This window comes from Haliaeetus albicilla, chromosome 9, assembly GCF_947461875.1.
Source record: "Haliaeetus albicilla chromosome 9, bHalAlb1.1, whole genome shotgun sequence".
Taxonomy (NCBI): Eukaryota; Metazoa; Chordata; class Aves; order Accipitriformes; family Accipitridae; genus Haliaeetus; species Haliaeetus albicilla.
Window position 1 is genome coordinate 44253828 of NC_091491.1, and position 21071 is coordinate 44274898.

General features: G+C 40.6%; 1 protein-coding gene across 1 annotated transcript in view; it reads left to right on the plus strand.

The window, feature by feature from the left end:
• Positions 1–1397: 1397 nt before the first annotated feature.
• WWTR1 (WW domain containing transcription regulator 1) overlaps positions 1398–21071 on the plus strand; it is an 82745-nt gene continuing 63071 nt past the window's right edge. The window contains exon 1 of the mRNA XM_069793003.1: positions 1398–2073. Within this exon, the coding sequence (XP_069649104.1) occupies positions 1679–2073 (395 nt within the window). The 5' untranslated portion in view covers positions 1398–1678. The remainder of the gene's footprint in view (positions 2074–21071) is intronic.

Consider the following 21071-nt stretch of genomic DNA (forward strand, 5'->3'; position numbering starts at 1 on the left):
GTACAGCCAATGTGTGATATCTCTATGTGTGTAGTCATAAAAGCACTGTATGCTTCCTATTGTAAAAAACAACATTGAAGTTGGAAAGTGAACAATATTATTTTTTATAGATGCAGCTACAGAATTTAAGCAAATTCTGGTCACATCACCATTCAAAAGTTGTTCCAAGCGCACCAGAAAATGAGACAAGATGAAAAAAAAAATTGTATGTATCACATTTATTTTATAGAAAGTCTCAGGAATGCATTTTGATGACAGCTCTGGCTTCTAGTACAGACTAAGTGGAGGACAAGTGACTGTGAACAGGCGGTCAGGATAGATGCACAAAGCATCACAGCTACGTTTGAAATACCACCTATGGATAGTGAGTTGGAAAGATTCGTGAAACAACTCTGCACTGAACTCGTACCTGTCAGCAAAGGGCTAAACCTTACCTAAACTGCAACAAAGGAATGCTTCCTTCCTTTTTTCCCCATTGCCATAGCATCACTAAATTATGCTATGAAGCTTGTACGTGAACTGATTTACGTATCATTTTGCTTCCAGAAATTAGTGTCACCCATGAACTTCCTCAATAATGGTTTTAAAGCAAAGCTAATTAGGTTGACAGAAATTCGGTTGCATCAGGAGAGAAAGTGCTCCACGTTCCCTTGAAGGCTAAAGCCACGCTTGTAACTGCCTTACGTGACGGGAAGGCGCAGCTGCTCCGCCTGCTGCGGGCCCCGGGGCGACGGCCGGCCCGGGCCGGGCCGGGCCGGGCCGGGCCGAGCCAAGCCAGGCCAGCCGCTCCCGCCAACGCGCCGGCCCGGCCCCCCGCGGGCCGCCTGGGGCCCTCCGCAGCGCGCCGTGGCCCGGGCGGGCAGCGAGCGCGGCCGCGGCCGCCGCGCTCACCCGGAACGCCCCGCCCGGCCTCCATGGCGCCGCCTTCCCCCGGCCTCCGCTAACTCCGTGCGGGACGGGGGCAGCGGCGGCCCGAGGACAGACCCTCTTGCCAGGGCTCTGAGGGACACCCGGGCAGGCCCCGGCCCCAGCCCCGTCGGGCGCGGAGGGACACCCCGGCGGTGCCCTGCCCCGATCCCGGCGGGAGCGGAGGGACACCCCGGCGGGCTCTGAGGCACAGCCGGGCAGTCCCCGGCCCCAGCTCCGTCGGGCGCGGAGGGACACCCCGGCGGTCGCCTTCCCCGATGCCGGCGGCCGCGGAGGGACGCTCGGGCGGGCCGGGCCTGACCCGTGGCCCCGGCGCCCTGAGGGTCCCCCTGCTAGGCGGGGAAGCCGCCCCCGCCCCACAGCGACTCCGAGTACCCAAAGTTTCCGTGGTAGTTGCATAACTGCGGGCGAGGCGGAGGCGGGGGCGGGCCGGGCCGCCGCGGGGCGGGCGGGCGGGGCCGGCGCTGCCCTCGTCCCGCCGCTGCCCGGCGCGGCCCGGCCCGGGGGAGGGCGCCGCGCTGCCCGGGGGCTGACCCGCCCGCCCCTCCGCCGGCCGCCCGGGACACCCGACACTGCCGACGGGGGCGCAGAGGCACTTCCCCGCGCCGCCCGCCCGCTCCGGCAGAGCGGCGCTGGTCCCGGAGAGCCGTCCGCCCGGCTCCGAAAGGCGCGTTCTCGGCGGCGGCCTGCAGTGGGGCCGGCCCCGGCCACTGCCTGCCCGTGCCCGCCGTCGGGGCCGACGGGTGTGAAAATGAACCCCGCTCCCGCGCCTCCGCCGCCGGGGCAGCAGGTGATCCACGTCACGCAGGACCTGGACACGGAGCTGGAGGCGCTTTTCAACGCGGTGATGAACCCGAAGCCCAGCTCCTGGAGGAAGAAGATCCTGCCTGAGTCCTTCTTCAAGGAGCCCGACTCGGGCTCGCACTCGCGGCAGTCGAGCACGGACTCGGGCGGCCCCCCGCCGCGGCCCGCCGCCGCCGCGCAGCACGTCCGCTCCCACTCCTCGCCCGCCTCGCTGGTGGGCTCGGGCGCGGCGCCGCAGCACGCGCACCTCCGCCAGCGCTCCTACGACGTGACGGACGAGCTGCCGCTGCCGCCCGGCTGGGAGATGGCGCTCACGCACACGGGACAGCGGTACTTCCTCAAGTGAGTGGGGCGGCGGGCGGCTGCGGGGGCGCTGGCGGGGAGCTCCTGCGCCCGGCGGTGGCTGCAGCCCCGGGGCGGGCGCGGAGTCCCGGGCTGGAGGGCGGTTGCCGCGGCCCGGTCCGCACCGGGGGAGGGTTGTCGGCCAAGTTTCACGGCGGCCAGCCGGGGCTGGCGCAGAGGAGCGCGACGGGGGGTTATTGGTCGCCGGGCCGGCCGACGCGAGCTGCGGGGGGGGGGGGGGGGCATCGCCGTGAGGTGAGGGCAGCAGGGGGGAGGGGGGGCATCGCCGTGAGGTGAGGGCGGCGGGGGGGAGGGGGGAGCCTCGCCGTGAGGTGAGGGCGGCGGGGGGGGAGCCTCGCCGTGAGGTGAGGGCGGCGGGGGGCGCCGAGACCTTCCAAGGCTGAGGTGGATGCGAGGAAACTCCTTCCCGCGAGGAAGACGGTCGAAATGAAGCGAGCCGTCGGGCGCGGGCTGGAGGGCTGCTTCCAGAGCAGGGGGGAATCCCTGCCTGTAAAACTGTCGGTTCCGTATTTCTTTCCTGCTTCGTCTCACGTCCAAGATTCAGAAACTAATTTTTTTTTTTTTAAGAAGTTTAATAGCAGTTGTTCCAGGGAGTTTTCCAGAATGTGGGAACAGTATACTGTGTGTCTGTGACCTGTTGGAGGTAAACCAGGCTGTGGATGGGGGAACTACATAACCTGGGCTCTCAGGTCTCCAGTCCAGGCTTTTAACTGCGAAACCACCGTGTTCGTTTCATGGGTGGCTTTTCACAAACGGAGCGCACTGCTGTGGTACAAGTGGTGTGTATTATATTTATAGTATCCGTATCTTTAGGGACACAGGAGGAGGCTTCCTTATTTTAGTCATAGATTTTGAGAAGTGTGGTAACATAACTGCCTGTTCCTTCTGGCCAGTAATTTTTGGCCAGAGTGTTTTATTTATGATATTTGGAATTTGATTCAAAGCAGTTTAATAGGCCTGAAAATATGTAATAATTGTTATATGTGGTAAGACAACAGTGCCTTATTTTGGTAGATTCTGTTATCTCTGGTCCAGATTCATTGCAGATTAAGCGGCACTGTATTAACCCAATAAATATGCAGTGACAAAATGTTTACTAATGAAATAAAACACTTACTGATGAAGCATCTACCTAAGGATACTGAGGGAGTTAAACTGCCAGGGTTACAGGACATCATTTACTCGTTTACTATGGCCTTCTCAGTCAGAAGAGTAGTTCATACTCAACCGTGTGTGTGTATTCAGCCATAATAAATGGCATATAGACATTGCATGATGGGACTGGCAAAGATAGAGGATATTTACTTTTTAGAAAACTGATTAAATGCATAATTTACATGATTCTGTAACAATTTCTTTGCCTTGTGGCTTTGGAATATCCAGAGGGTTACTCAAGAGCTCAATCTTCGAATTACTCTGCACAGAGTTTACGTTTTTGCCTCTTGTCATACTCTGAGTTACTAGCAAAGCATGAAAATACGTTTTGTTTCTATCTGCCATTCTGTATGTTACTGTATATGGTTTATAATACTGGGTGGACATGTACCAGGGTCCAAATTAGGAGTTTTTCATTAATCTGGTTTATCACCTGAATGAGAAGATCTTGTTGTTCTGTGCTTTGCATGTATTTTTCTCGATAGAGCAGCACAGAGAAACAGCAGCTGACTGATAAGAGCGCTGTAACAGATCAGTCATAGATAAATATTTTATATAAATTCTTGCTAGGGCTTGGCTAGCAGGTGTTTTTGGATACCTCTGGCTAAAAATTACATAACATAATCTTTGTCTGCCAGTCGGTTTTTTACTAATATCAAAATGAGCTCATGTGGTTTCACCTTCCTGTCACACATTTCTGACGTAGAGACAGAGTTTTCCAAGCTGGTGGATTCTTGTTGCTTAGGCCAAAAATGCAAGTCCCTTATTTAAAAAAAAAAAAAAAAAAAAAAGGAAAAAAAAAAGCTATGGATAAAACCCCAAAGTATCTTTCATTTTTTTCCAAATCTTCCAAATCGTGTCAACAGTAATACTCTCATTAATTACATCCTTTTTCATATATAAAACAAAAATTTCATTGTGTGTGTAATTTATTACCTAGTTTTGTTTCCCCAGTTTTATTTATCCAACAGGACTTTTCTCATTCCTATAAAAATTAATTGGAATAATGTATTTATACCTATAATGTATTTCTTTATACGTCAATGCTGTTGGGATTAATACTTAGCTATAAAATAATCACATATGAATTCTAATACTTGGCAAGTGGTGTAATGTTTTTCAGGTGAAAATAGAGTTTTCTGCAGAGATCTAAGATTGTTTATGGAAAGCAACATTTAGAACTATGTGCAATAATATGTAGGGTTCAATTGGATTATGTACTTGAAAATCCTATTGGGTCAAACCAGGCATACAAGGTTACATTTTCCTATATTCAAGGCCTGTCTGTCAAAAAAATTTGCCATTTCTTTCCAGCTTAATGATAAAGATTTGTTTACAGTCATTAGCAAAAGAAAACTGAGAAGGAAATTAAGAGCAAATAGCCAGATTAGGTCCTGTTAAAGCCTTTATTATCTGTTGAAGATTAGAATGCAATTTGTTGTATTTAAACATATTTTCAAGAATTATTAAACAAAAGTAGTGATGGGACTTTCAGTGAACAGTGAGCTAACCTTCTTGACAGGGAACCAGCTATAACTTGAAGCAATCACACTCCTGCATGTCAGTTCCTGCAGAAATTTTCTGGCTGTGACTGGAAGAAACATAAGTAGCCTGGGGACCACTCCACCCTGTAATTAAATACCAAACCGCAGAAGTGGGGGATGGAAAACAGGCTAATGAACACACACTTCCAGCAATGTTATCTAAAGCATTTCTCTCTGTATGCATGTGTGGAAAAAAATTTAAGTGTGAATTATTTCTGATAAAAAGGGTTTCTGGAAAGACAGGCAAACTGCCCTGCATAGCTCTTATGTTGTTAAATGGGAATATCAGTTGCGTATCGATCCACATGCTGAGCTGTGTACACATACTCTGTAAAAAGAATTTTTCAAGTATTACTTTCCATCAATTTGTTTTTAGGTCGTACAGCCTTGTATTTCAAATGAAGACTAAGATTTTAATGTTTTCTCAGTGTGTGTACAGTGCTTCTTAGTCAGACTCTGATTTCATTTCAGAAGGTAAACAGAATATAGAGAACACAGTGTTTGCAGTGAACAGATATTTGAAACTGTTATCTTTATCACAGTGTTTTCTAAAAAGTTACAGTGAACGTTTGCCATGCCAGGACGTATTTGCCAGTAAATCCTGCTCAAGGGGAAAGAAGGCTAATTACTTTCAATAATTTATTTACTTGACATGTTCAGATTTTTTCCTACTGGTTTCTGTTGGTGGAGAAGCTTGATTTAACACATGATCAGTTTTACATTACTGAGCATGTTCAGCAGGACAACAGGAGAAGAAAAGTAATGTAAATACTATGATAACTTTTTTCTGAAAATGACAAAACAAGTAATATTAAGACAGTTGAAGTGCTCAAATGATTTCCAAATATAGCCTTTCCTTGAAAACCATTTGTGTTAATTCTGTAGGGGTTTTTATTATTTTATATTGATTTTGTGCTTGGTGCTGTACAGTATTCATAACAGAGGTACTTTTCTGCCTCAGGACTGTAGTTAACACAACTACAAATGGAGGAGGAGATGGACAATGCATGAGACAGTTACTCTGTTAAGTTCTGATAAAAATGGGGAAAACACCAGCACCTTTGAATGACACTTGCAGTATTGTTCCACAGTTATGACCATGATTACTCAGGGACATGAGTAAGGTGGGGCTTACATCGATGTAGCTTTGGTCCTTGTAGAAAAATGGTGGAAAGCAAGAGGCCACGCATCCTGGCTGGTTTTGGTGTCATGCATTAGGAAGAGACATTTACAAAAGGATGCGGCTTTTGGAGCATTTAATCCCCACTTTAGGGGATTTGTTTTGTTCCCCGTCTCCAGTGGTTATGTGGGACTTTGTGTGCCTGAACTCCTCTCCTTGCCAGCATTCCTTTATTAAAAATGAGTTATGGCGTGAAAGACAGTGTCAAGATGTATTACTACTAATGACTTTTATCTGGAATGAATGCATGCATCTACTATTTTACAGTTCCTAACAGACAGGAAAGCTGTGATACAATACCAAAGTTTAACTGATGGAAACTCAACTGTAGATCACCTTTGTAACTCACTTTAGAGGTGCTTAGGAAGTTCTGTACACATCAAAACTAAATTTGCAAGCTGTGATTGACAGCATTGGAGGTCTACCTGATTGCTCCTTTGACTGGAGTCTGTAGTTCAAATGCTGTTTCAATGATGATGTTATAAATCCAGGGAACTTCCTTAACTTTTGTGCAAATGAGAATTGTTTTCTACCTTCCTGGGATCAACATGGTGTATGGAGTAATTTCAGCCTCTTGATTCTGAGATTGGGCCAGATCTCATTTTGGCAGAACTTGAGTGATTGGGCTTTGGCTAAGGGACCTCTAATGTAATCAAATAGAGAGGATCAGCGCATGAACTCTTCAGACATAGGCAGTTAGGTCATTTAATTCCTACACATTAAAATAATGAAATACAAAACTAGGAAGAATCATTTTAGCATTAGAAATAAATTGTTATATTCTCTTGGTTTAATGATCTCTGGCACTACGTACAAGCAAGGAGAACAATGGAATTTCAAAGTTGTCTCTCAAAACAGAGTTATTTTAGCTTGCTAGTTAGTTTAATGCAAATATTAGGCCTTGATAGGATTTTTGCCCAACTGAGGACAGAATAAGAATTTCAGAAATTGACCTTATACATTGTTTAGGAATAACTGTTTTATTTCAGTACAAAATAGCGTCTAAATTTCTGGTAAGGGAGAGTTATAGAGATAAACTTGAGCATGCTCCCAAAATTAAGTGTGTAAATTTTAAAGTACAGTAAAAACAATAGTATCAGGAACCACCAGAGTATTTAATAAGTTTTATTAAAGAACTGTTGATATTGAAAGTTACTATTGGGACATACTAATAAAAGGCATATACACTAGTCCATATTCTTGCTGTTACATACTTTGTAGGCTGTTCTGCTTCATTAGAATTGCATGCCTATGACTGCAGTCAGAACTTGCATTTCAGTCATCACAGCTTTAAAAGTTTCTTAATTTAATATGTATGTACAGAATGCAGCCATATTTCAGATACATCTGTATGAGCTTAATTTAATTACTGTACTTGCAAATATATTAAATAATAAACACTGACAGACTATAACAGTAATTATTTCATAATAATCTGCATACAAAGTTAATTTTATTTTTTTAATATTACATGAAGGAAATGCTGTTTCCTGATAGTTTTTAGGTACCTTTTTCATTTATAATAATGTTTTCTTATCAATATGTTCCACTAAATCATGGGTAAATTCTCATGATTGTATTCAGCTTGATATAAACATGTAACTTGATAGGAATGTTCAGATAGAGCAAACAGTGAAGTTCATGTGATCACTTGAAAGCCTACACTGATTTTTTTTGTTTCTGAAGATGTTTGTTAATTTCAAATTTTAGATGGCTCTTTTACAAGTACATTTAAACAGGGTATATATATTACCTAAGACAATTCTGTATGATTAGCTGTTAAGTATAACAGTACTGACATGGAATTTTTCGTTTATTTATTTAGTTTTATTTCTTTTGTTGACTTGAAAAGTTTAATAGATTAACTTCCATATTCAGTGGTACATTAGTAGTGAATTGAACTAAAAACAGACCTGCAATGGTCTCCACAGGGGGAAAACAAAAGTTTGACCGTAGTAATTTAATTTCTTTGTGCTTCTGTCAATGCAAAGGAGTATATGGAAGTAAAATGCTGAGAAATAAAGGACAATTAAAATGGTATGCAAAATGAATCAGATTGTTATGCACAAACTGCAAGCTTGGATAGGTTTCACTACTGTAGGTTACAAAGTTGATAGTGAAACAGGTGTAATTCTTTCTCTTACAGTGAATTGTCTGGCTGAACTATTTCATGGGTTAAAATTTGCGTTTTGCATAATCTTTGAAGCTCCGTTGCTTTTAATCGAGTACACTTGCTAGCATTTTTCAGGAGAAGTGGAGCAGAACCATTTATTTTTTTCTGGTGATCAAGCCAAGAATTCACATTTTGTGTGTGAAAAAGTTTTTCTTCCCATTGACAATTATAAATATTTGGAATAGATTTCTTCAAAATCAGAGTGATTCATTGGACCTGGATAAACAAATAAGTTCTTTTGATATAAATTTATAAAGCCTAGCTGAAAAGAAAAATTAAGCTAATTCCTAATTGACGTTGGAGTCCCTCTTAAAAACTTAGAAGACCACCAGGGATTTATGAGGTACTTTTTTCCCTCTGAATTTGGTAGTAGGAATGGCTACAGAGTTTCCCATGAAAGCTAATAATTATTCATTTTCTGGTCCAAGACAATGTCTTTTCACGATCAATAGACTGTTTTCTCAGGATCTAAAATCATGTCACCTGTGGTGCTTAATAAAATTTGATGGTTAATGTGGTGTTTAATAAAATCTGAGGATGAAAGCAGATCTGGAATAAAATTGTGTTGAGAACACATTCAATTTACAGGATGTGATCCAATTCCCTCTTTTGTCAGGTTTTCTGAGTTAGGATACAAGCTATGTTTTTGACTTGGCTGCAAAGTGTCAGTGAAGAAATCTTTAAGCACGACTACGCTGACCCTGGAAGTGTTACCAAGAAGGGTTTCCTTTGAGGGAAATATTTAAGACAGTTAATTGTAAAGGGCTGTCTAGACACAAAAGTGGCACTAAATTTAGGTGTATGCAGTTCCAAATGATTTAAGGAAACTGATGACAACCCTGCTATACACACTAGTTTGTTGATACAAAATGGGATATATTGTACTGATGCATACTTTTAAGCTAATAAATGAGTAATTTGCATGCAGAGGATTGCATTGGTTTAATTACATTTGTCTTAAATTACTCCTTTAGTCTTAGTGTTAAACCCAAAGTCCAGGAATATTTGTGCATTAATGGATGAGAACTGTCTGGCATCCATCTTGTGATATAAGCTGAAAATACAATTGCTTTATGCATTAATCATTAGAAAAGAATATAAATTATAATATTTTTAGAAAGATGCGTATAGAATAGATACAGGTGTTAATTAAGAATGCTACCATGAAAACTTTTTTCTGGAACCATCTGAAAGGCTATTGGCTTTACTAATGGTTTGGGTTGCTCAAAGAAAGAAAAATGAGCAGTAGGTTTATTTTTATAATTTTCGTGAGCTGCTATAGTCAACATCTAAAAGATGGTCTGCCTGACCATCTTTACTCCATAATTGGTAAATAGATGACAGTATCCAGAGCCATTTGCTTCCTAAGTTGATGAATGTGTCCAACTTTGAGCAGATTTGACAACGTAGAATCTGTAAAGTCTGTCTTTTCCAGCTTTTTACTGTTCACTCCTTCAAATCATGTTGGAAGAGTCGGTGGTTAGGCTTTGACTTGTTTCCTGTTTGGATGCTTTGGATGAAGTTGAAAATTGGTTTTACCCATAAGTCTGTCTCTTTGATTAAGGAGGTTATTGCAGGACAAGAGCTTCTTTGTAACAGCATATTTAGTGCTCTGAGGCGTAGCGTGACTAGCAGATAGAAATTGTATGGAAGCAATTAAATCCAAAGGAAATGTCATGTGGGCTGAATTTCAACATACAAGCTTGTGGCATTTTCCCTCGTTGTTTTAGAGAGAGAGGGAGAGAGGTGGGCGTGAGGTGGGGTGGAGGTTGGGGGGGGGGGGGTTGTTGTTGTTTGGGGATTTTTTTTTTTTACATTGATTAAATCAAAGTCCAGACCTAGCGTGAATGCTAATGCCGGTGACTGTTGTATGAACTCTTCAAGAATGTGAAACTTGGGAACACTGTACCGTACTGCAGTATTCCCTACCTATGACTATTTTTAAGGCAGATGTGACTGAAGCTACAGTGAAGAGACAGATACAGGCTTTCTTAGAGAACTGAACAGAATGTATTGTGTTAAAACTGAACTAATTGCTTGGAGTGTCACCACATATTACTACAATCTAAGGGGAGGTGTGAAAGAGGAGTTAGCTGTCTTGCCTTTCCTCATGGCGAATAGATGCATGTAGGCAGTTACAGCGTAAGCATAGCAATAGTAGAGTTACAAGTCCAGACAGAGCTTTTCCTGCAGTAACTTGTTTGTCTGCCCACGCCCTATATGACATCTGCTGGCCCCTCGCTATTTTCTTGGTCAGAATGCTACTTTTTGTTCATTGGGTATTGATCTGTCCCTAATCCTTTTGGGGTTCAATACTCTTGATAGTCTTTCAGGTTTGTGAATAGAAGGACACTTCCATGGTACATTTGAGTTTTTCCCTGTAGCACAAGTAATCCTTTTTTTCTACCTGCGATCAGTTTAACCTAGTATACCTGCTGATGGTGTTTTTACTAAATGTTCTATGTTCCTATTTTTCAATGACTGATTGGTGAGCAATGGTGCAAGCATCACAAAATGAAATAACAGTCTTCTGTCAAGAAATTCTTAAAGGTTGCATTAAAGTGTATTGTGTTTCCGAAATCAAAAATTGTATTTGAACTGTGAGATTTCTGTTTATGTGAGATTCTTAAAGGCCACTAGGAGTCTTAAATTCTGTGTGGTGTTTTTTTTAAAGAAGTTCTTAAAACTTCTTGACTGACATGTTTTCTTAGGCTTCACCTTCACTGCAAAGCTCCTAAATACAGCAGGATCAGAGAAGAAGGAAGTAGCAGTCATTGGGAAGCTGACCTAGGTTGAAGGAAACAGTGCTGCAGTTCCTGTTGTGCTGCAGTGTGTGACTTAGGAAATCACGTAATCTCTTTGTGCCTTCATTTGTGGTGTGTAAAGCTAGAAGAATATCTTTTCCCACTTTCTGGTAGCTCATGTGAAATAGTATATTAAAGATTGAGGCACTAGCACAAAACTCAGAAGTATCTATAGTGATATTGATAATGCAGGGCATATGCATTAAGAACTGATCAGCATCTGTTCTTGTCAATGAAAAATTTCTGTGTATTGAAGCAGATAGTGTACAGGAATAAACACTAAATTTTTGCTCAGTGGAAGTTGTTCCTTACAATGTAAGCGTACATCCTTTTGCAGTGTTACCGTTCTAAGTGGATACAAAGCTTGTGTTTCCATAGGGCACCTCAGACATTAACCACCAGGATGTCGTAGTGCAGTTTTTGGTGATTCTTGACCATTCTACCAGCAGCAGGAGTTCAAAATCCCTGGAGATGACTGCTGATTGCTTTTTAATATGCTTCTCCTGAGGGCATGTTTACAAAAACTAACTATAGTTTGTACAAACTACAGCAACACCCCAAACACACTTGGAGGTAGAACAGGATTTTTCATAGGAGCAGACTTCACAAACGTAAGAGGAAGGCACCTTGCCCAACTGGAGTTTGTTAGATTCACAGACTATATTTTCCAAGGTCTCTTTACCTGATAAATCATTTGGGGGATGTGGATTTGGAGTCTTCTTTTTTAAAAAGGAAGGAAGAAGAAGAACAAAACCAAACTGTTTTATGTCGTTTGGCTAAGCAGCATTTTGTACACATTCAGGTGGAAATGCGAATGTTGTTTTCAGAATTTTCTCAAAATACAATATTTTTAAAAGCTTCAGGAGTAAAAAAGTAATTACCATTTGAGAAAGGCTTTGGATTGTCTCCTTAGTTGGACAGTTTGGACAAAAGTAGCTTTTCCAATATTAACATCCATTCTGTATGATTTCTTTTAGAGCCATATAGGAAGCTGCATTGTGTGGATATGCTTCTCTGCAGCCTCTTGCTGGTGCCATTATTCACCTAGGTTAGATAGCTGGGGACTGAAACAAAGCAGGCTTTGCATCAGTAAGTGAGTACAGCCTGCACTGTGTGGTCATCACTGTACAGCTTTGTGGGGAATGTAGTAAAAGGTCAACATTTTTGAGCTTACAAGAGCAGAATTTAGTGTGGGAGTTCTTCACAAAAGGTTTTTTTATTTCACATTTGGTTTTGACACTACATTTTCCTAGTCATGTTTGTCATTTTACTCATTCTACTGTATATATTTAAACAGAAATATAAGTGCTTTTGCCTTGAGAAGTTAGGAAAAAAATTTTTTTTTGCAAATATATACAGCTTAATTGCATAGTCACGTGTCAAAAATGAGGATTTGATGTGACGTGAAGTTAATGTGAAAATTGTGGACCAGATTTTAATGTTGAATAAAAGTGTGTATATGCAATCTATGACTCCTCTACCTGACATGGCAGCCTTGCTAGCAGGAGGGATATAGTGATGCCAGTGATTCTTACCATCCCTTCATACTGCACAGGATATACTTAGTATAACTTTTTGACAGCCATTCCTTTAATGATGACTTTTGTGGTCATGGGATGATCTTTTCATGGATGCTGCCATCACTGTCTCAGCCCTGACATCACCCAAATGGTAGATTATAATTTTAGACAAAACTTCTTTTTATTACAGGTGGCAGAGGGTTCTGCTTCTTTATTCATGTTTATATTTGGCATTTTGATTTTTATCTGCTACTGAAGGACTTTATGGCAGTGAAGAATCAATGAAATTATGCCACTGCAAGAGAGTGGACAATGTAAAATTGAATAACTAGAGTAAAAGAGTTTTCTAATGAGACTATTTACAGCTTATTGCAAGTGGAACATTAAATTATTGATATTTAAAAGAAATTAAAGTTTCTCTAAAGATTCAGCACTGAGAATAGTCAGTAAGGGTATGTATGTTGTAAAAGATACTTTGTCAAAGCTAGGAAAGATCCTGGTTTGAGATCTGTGACACTCCCAGGATTAAAAAAGCATCCTTTTTAAATTCTGCCCAACTTGAAAGCAGAAAATTGTTGAATCAGTCATCATGTAAAAAAAAAAAAAAAAAAAAAAGAGAGGGGCACAATTCCAATGAAACAAACAGACAAAGCATCTATTTATGAAAATTTCTGGAGCTATTGATTTCATATTACTTTTACTTTGATTATGTTCTATTTACATTTCTTTAATTTATTTTTTTAATATGATTTGCTCTAAGTTCCTTCCAAAAATAGGTTAAGAATATGAAAAGCTCAGTTTCAAAGTTACTCTGACAGCCTTGTAAAGACCTCTGTAGACAATTGTTGATATAAAGATTGTGGATGTGATCAGCTGTAGTGGAGCCTCAGCAGAAGGTCGCCCAGCCAAAATCCCATATGTTTGTTCACCTTTGGGAACACTTGTTATTGTTCTTATTGTCTTGCTTTCAATTTACATCTGGAAAGGGAAAATAAAGTTCTCTGGGAAGTCTGAGACACAGGCAACAGGTAATTTTTTTCAGTGTCACGCTCAGCCACACATAATTGGACAAATTTTAATTTGGAATTAATAGTTCACTTCAGTGTTTGGGTGCTTGTTTTTAATTTTATATTTTTTTAAGACATTTTCAGAGGGCTTTCTTGTTTGAAAAGTGCTGTTGGACTTGTTCATCTTTGACTTTATTAGTCAGCAGAAACAAACAAGTTAATGTAATGGAAAGGCAGAAGCTTAGCTGTTTTGATAGGTTTTTAAAGTGTCTTTACCACCTCTACAATCTAAAAAAGTGTTTCAAAACACATAATTAGATAATTTCCTGGTACAATGAAACATCTCTTTTGGAAAAGGTGCTTTACAAAATGAAATTGGTGATTGTTACACTGATTTTCTTTGTTGCAAATGAAAAGTTTGATCTCATAAATCCATACTTGAGACAGATTACTCTTGTCAGTAGGAATTATTTATTTAAGCATTTTCAAGATGGAATCCAGAAACAGAGGACCCAGACCTCCCTGCTTCATGAAGGTGTGAAACATAAGATTTGAAACATGTGCTTGGTTACCTCGCAGGGGTTTATCTGTGACAGTGATGTGACTGGGGAAGGCTACAGTGCAAAGCAGTAGCTGGAGATGACAACACCTGATGGTGCTCTGTTCAGTGTGCAGTCCTTTTGGAGAGACACTTCTGACTGCAGCACAAACATTCAGCTGCCTGTTTCTCTGTCTCAAGTCCCACAGTGACAAAGGGCTGGTAGATCAGGCAGCCTTACTGCCTGCATCTGGTATGCAGGGGTCCCAGAATGACAGAGTACATTGCTGTGTGGGTGCCTGAGCTGCTGGTGGTGGTGGGGCGTGTGTCAGGACTCTTCTGGTGTGTTGCAGTTCATGCTTGGAGGATTAGAGTCGGTGAGAGTATGTCTTTCAATGGAAGTTCAATGGAAAGAATTCCATCTCTTGACTGCCCAAAGACAAAAGAGGGTCCCAGAACTTTAAATTTAGAATTGATGGATGATTTCTTCTCTTCTGCCCTTACTCAGGAAGGACCATACAACCCATACTTCAAACCAAGCAAGTCCTGAATAAGTATGGAGAACCCTAGTGACTCAGTTGTGGGATATTGTTCTCAGAGTTCCCTTTTGTGCTCTTAACAGAACAGTTTGCCTTTTAGTTGGTAGCCAGTGACTGTGATTGCATTTTGGTCCCTTGTGCAAGTAGAGAGAAGATGACATGAAAGTCAGGAATGCCCCTAGAGAATTTGTATTCCCTATTCCAGCCTGTTGGTTCCCTAACAAAAGGCTGACATGCTCTAGTATGGGACATGCCTCCCACAATGCATTTTATGCATTGCTTTATCACTGGCTTGCAGGAAATATTTTGCAATCTGTGATGTCTTTGGTCTGTGTAAACGGTGTATTGATTTTACAGATCATGTGAAAAGTATTCTCCATTAGCTACAGAGGATTAATAAGAGTATTTCTTATCCTTTTTTAATAGTCCAAATATTGTTTCAAGTTTCTATTTGAAATTCTTATTAACTGATATTGCCAATATTCCTCATTTATCCAAACAAGGGTCCCAAAATCACTAAATGGTTTTCTAAGTTTAGGTTGTCATTAATGATCTGAGAGGTGTCAAACTCTCCATAACTTCTGTAGGCAACAGTTTGGTTTAAATGCTTAATACTTACCAAGATGAGGCAAAAGTTTACTTTTCAAGGTTTTTCCCTTTGGAATTTCTATTTTTAGTACCAAAAGTAATTATTATTTTTTCCTGCAAATAGCTGAAGTAAGGGGATCTGTGTGCTGATGTGTTCAGTAGCTGTGGAGACCTCTTAGCTTGGACTTTCACCAGATGTGCTTGGCTTTTGATGTTAATTAAAATAACCCTGTTGACATGATGAGTAAGCTTATTTTGTTCACTGATGCCTCCATTTGTCTCGCCCAGCCACAGCGTATTGTTAGATAACTGTGTTTCAGCAGAGAGTAGAATGTAGGTGGTTTTTTTTCCCCTGGATTCTATCTTGTTATGAGAAAAAGTGATTCTGTTCTGCATGTTGTAATAGTTCTTGCCTCAAAACTTGACTTTTATTGTTTCTTATTCCTCAGGTTTCCGGTGGATTTTTTTCAGAGATGGAACACATAAACACAGCAAATATACACAAACACAACAAGTATACAAGTAACAAATGTATAGTTTCTTCTTTGGCATATTTCTCTTTGTGAGAACAGCAGTCTTATTTTAGGATATGCAAAGTACTTGATATGATGGAATGGTTATAATTTAGTTATTTTAGGCTACTGAAAAGGGACTTTCAAAAAACACTTGGTTGTTTTCTTGAATTTATTAAGTAAGTAAATGGCATGTTAAGTACACCATTGGAAAACATGCTCTAATTGATTCTACCTGGTTTTGCTTTAAACAGAATTAATTATTTTGAATTTCTTACACAGGTAAGATAAAGCATAAAGAAAGAATAAAAATAGAAAGAAAAGGAGCTAAAATATGTGTAGGAGTTTTGCTTTTCAGGTTCCAGAGCAAATACCAGTCTAGTGCTGATAGAAGTAGTGTATGGAGCATGGACCCCTGCCAGCAACATCTTGAAACAGTAGTACAGGAATGTAGAGGGGTTTATAGCTGACCGTGGACTTGGAGCATGTGACACCTTGGAAGGGCACCTGCAGGTTATGGGGCCAATCATCATGCTGCTTTTGGGTGAAGAAGACTTGAAAATTCTCAAAATATAGGCTGCTGTACTACTTTAATGAAAACTAATGAGAAGCAGAATGTTTCAGTAGCTAGTTAGTCTGAGTAACTTGAATTGCTGGCCCCAAGATTAATTGTCCACCTTGTGACCATGTACGTGTCTTTCCCATTCATATTCTGTAAGGGCTTTTTAACTGAGATTTCTCTGACTGGGAAGACAACTGCTATTGAAAGAAAAATAATTAAAATGAAAAAGGTGTGTAAATATTGCATCTTTAAAATTAGCACAGTATCATCAGAAATTATGACGTACAGCTGCGTGTTCTCCTGGTTTGGCTGGTTTTTTTTTTCAGGGATGGGGGCATCCACCAGGCACTGAAGGCAGTGCTAGGACGAGAAGAAATTAAAGCTGAGTTTACTCTAATGAGATGGAAAGTATCATCCAACTTCAAGTGAGTAGTTGGGGCCTTATAGCTTCTCCCCTGTTGTGGTTTAACCCCAGCCAGCAACTAAGCCCCATGCAGCCGCTCACTCACTTGCCCTGCGTCAGCATGAGGGAGAGAATCGGAAGGGTAAAAGTGAGAAAACTCGTGGGTTGAGATAAAGGCAGTTTAAAAGGTAAAGCAAAAGCCGCGCATGCAAGCAAAGTGAAACAAGGAATTAATTCACCGCTTCCCATGGGCAGGTAGGTGTTCAGCCATCTACAGGAAAGCAGGGCTCCATCATGTGTAACGGTAGGAAGACAAACATGATCACTCTGAACATCTCCTCCTTCCTTCTTCTCCCCCCCCCCAATAGGCTGAGCATGATATCATATGGTCTGGAATATCCCCTGGGTCAGTTGCGGTCAGCTGTCCTGGCTGTGTCCCCTCCCAACTTCTTGTGCCCCCACAGCCTGCTCGCTAATGGGGTGGGGTGAGAAGCAGAAAAGGCCTTGGCTCTGTGTTAAGCACTGCTCAGCAGTAACAAAAGCATCCCTGTATTATCAACACTTTTCAGCACAAAAACAAAGCATAGCCCCATACCAGCTACTATGAAGAAAATTAATTCTATCCCAGCCAAAACCAGCACCCCTCCCCTAAAAAAAGTTCAGAGCAGAAGTTTGCAAAAATGTTGAGAGTTAAGTTTTTTCACGTAAGCAAATTACAGGAGAGTTTTGTCAACCTTGTTTGTTTGTGACAATATTAAAAAAAACCCTCATGTTCTTGAAAATGGGAAATCTGAGTCATTGACACTAACAGGTTTGCAAAAAATTTTTTGCCATGGGACTGTCTCATGTAATTTCAGTTTACGGTGACTATTTTGTAGAAGCATAGGATGTAGCAGGAATCCAGTCCAGTCCCCTTCTGTTAGAGACAACTCCTTCATATAATCCACTTTACATTTCATAAAAACTTCTTAAGTTTTTTTGCCCCTGCTCTTCCTCTTAACACAGTTGCAGAAACTTCTCTGATAGGCAGAAATCTTGTTTTAATATCCCGCCTTTTTACAGTGTAATGAGTGTTATGTGTGTATAATGAGAATATTACAATAGAAATATAAATTTGTAGGCTTCTATACCCATTTGTCTAGTGTAATTGACTGTGCAGTAAGTTCACAAATAACTTTGCAGTTCTGGTCCATAAATTGTAAAGAAGAGGTAGGTCTTGCTATTAACCATGCTAATAGTCACCCAAATCTATGGAGAAACATTATTTTAAGCAGTCATCTGAAGTGACTGAGTGATTCGTATTGTTAGGTTTAGTTTCTTTCCATGGTAGACTTGCTCTGAGGACAGAGGGATGATCTAACTTTGATTCCTTAAATTCTGTTTAATTATATCAACAGCTAGATCTGCCATCTCTTGTGAATTACTTGACAGAAACAGGCTTGCCATGGTGTTCCATTGCCAAACCTTTGGGTGAAGTTTCTTGCTACTGTGGCAGGTCACCTTTTTGTGTTGCTACATGGAAATATATGAACAGTCTGTGGCACCAGATGTGGTTTCAGGTGCTATAGGTTCCAGAAAGCAACTCTTGCATGATCTGGGGTTGTGCTAGGTAAAAGGAGTAATCCTGTTCATGTCTGATGGTCCGCTTTTTAAAAAACACCTCAGATTTAAGAGGTTATTATAGTTACTACATTATATATTACACTAGATTATTATATGGAGGCTCTTGTGTTGAATTTCTTGTCAAATAATTGCCAAAACTTAGGCATTGCAATTGATTCCAATATTTGGTGCAGTATATTTAAAGTCAAATACTTCTCAAAACATGCATTAAATGTTCAGGTTTTGACATGCTGGTTTTTAGCAATTTTCACAGATCTTTCTTGTAACAGAGTAGCACATTAAAAGGTGAAAGAGAAGCTAAGATTGCATGTAAAACAAATGGGGATGCAGTTAAGACACAGGAGTACTGTCATTTTCCAGTTTGTACTACTTTTCCTGTAGATACAGACATAGGTTTGCATTTATTTGAGTAGTTTTGGGGTACTGTCTCGTTTGCTTTACTAAAACCATGCCTTTTGCTGAGGATATTGTCTCATGAACATTTCCTTTTTCTGTCAGAATGGCCTCTACTAGAACAATATTTTCAGTAGTCTTTTTTATCTTGGAGAAACAAATGTCTTATTCATTTTTCTAGAAAAAACAGGAAACTGTAAAGAAGACAGACTGAAAAAGAAATGCATACTATTACTTACAATTTAATTTGTAAGGTATAAAGCAAACTGGAAGTAACTCTTTGTTAGATACTGAGGAGATATTACAGTTTTACTGTTTTCCTCGTATTATCTAAACCTTATGTGAAGAGCAATTTAAGATGAGCTTGTTAAAAAACAAAACCAAAGAACTACCTACAGATGAGAACCTCAAATTAAAGCAGCTTAAGCACAGCAGCATGTACTTTGAAAGCATCCAGTCTGTGCACCTTTGTGAGCTATGTTATCTGTCACGATGTTCAGTACTACTGCTGCACTATGGCTGGTACAGATTCTGACTATAAAACAACAAATGGGGAAATTTGAGCTGAAAGTTCTTTCTGGACTGTATGAGTTTGAGATTTTTTTGAAATGGGATTACATGATTAATGGATAAAATGTTCCAGTTAATTTTAGTAGACTGAAAAAACCCCTGCATATTAATAATCACATTACTAAGCATGGCTCTTTTTGCTATAGAAATAATTAATCCTAAAGGCAAATTCTTCTCAGATTTGCATACAGATCTGTTACTCTGGCCTTCCTGTATGGTGGAAATATCCACCGCCATCTTGCATCTTTAAAAAGCAGAATGACTGCGTGCTGAAAGGAAAGTAGAGTATTAAAAAGCACGTACCACAGTAACCACTGCAGTAGGATCATGGTTCCAAGTATATGCAATCCTAAGCAATAACTGAGTGATGAGGTGTTGATACTTTGGTGCATCACTGGTACTAGCTTTGTACTTACCTTGCTGTGCATAACCTGGTCCTCCACTCTGGTACCTTTGTTACTATTCTTTTTCCCTGTTGGTGAAAAAGTATCCCCTTAACACAAGCATTGTTAAAACTTAAAGATTAGGCCTTCATGTTTTAATACCCATGACGGTGGAAAGAAGCTTAGAAATCTAACAGGAATGCGTCCTAAGGAAAAGAAAAGTCAAGTTAAAAAACTTCTGTTATTCTCATGCTTTCGCCCTCTGGCAGATACGAGATGAACTCCCTAAAAACTGTAATGAAACAGGTGTATTGAAAATATGTGAAGTTCAGTTTTCACTTCTGCAGGTAGATAAAACACTCTGTAGTAAGATTATCTTGACTGTATTTAAAGAGCGCTTGCATAATGCAGAACCAGAAATTAAGCTGACCCTGTATAGCTGAAGTCTCTGCCTTTGAAGTAGTGTTGAGAGAAACTGTAGATTTGTATCCAAATGTGGAGTGGTGCCACTTGGTTCACAGCCTTTGCAGATTCATTGCACAAAACAATTCAAATATATTTGATAGTTTGTAACAGCCAACAACCTGCCTGACTGGCTCCAGCTCGACTCACTCCGGCATCTTGATCCCAAGCTCCAAAATTGCTCTTAGGCTTTTGATTGCAGAGCACAAATTTTCTCATAACGAATAAATTTGTCTATTTTGAAGTGGTGTTTTTTTTCTTGATGACTGCACTAGGAACAGCAGGGAAGAAAAAGAAATCTTAACTAAAATTCCTCTTGGGGCCACACGGAAAGAGATATCACTGCAAAAATTCCACATGATACAGACATGACATTTGTCCTGACTTTATTGTGCATGTCAGTGTTGCAGCTTGCCTTTTTAGATAGCATTTTAGATACTGGCAGAAGGGAAATGTTTTCTAGTCAATCAGTGTCCAGCCTTTTTACAAAAAAGTAAAGTTGCAAAAGCTGCTTTTGGTGTTTTACCTTGGGGTCTTTGAGACAAAGCTATGCCAGTCTTTAAAATTTTAATCAATACATGAAATTTTATTTAAAGCACAGCTTAAAAAAAAAAAAGTTAACTGCTGAGAGACTGCAGTTTACAAATGACTCACTCCTTTGAGTCATTTGAATGAGTATTCGTTTGATAGTGTAATTCCAGATGGGATGTGCAAGAGTCTTGGCCTGCCAGATCATCTCTGCTAGACTGAAATGCATCCTGCAAACTCTTCCCTTATACTGAATTTTCATTTTTAAGTTGAAATGAAATAAACGTTTTTAAAAACCTGGGAAGATCACCTCAGTGTAAAGCATTTAAATACAGGTATTTCAAAATAAAGATAAAAAGCTTACCAATTTGGTTTAATTCTAAGACAATTTGGATTTTACAGGGCAATGTTTTGTTTTCATGAATATTAAAGAAGAAATACACAATGCAAACCATGTGTAGGTTTGTTAAATTGTATGGCAAGTTGCTTTGAA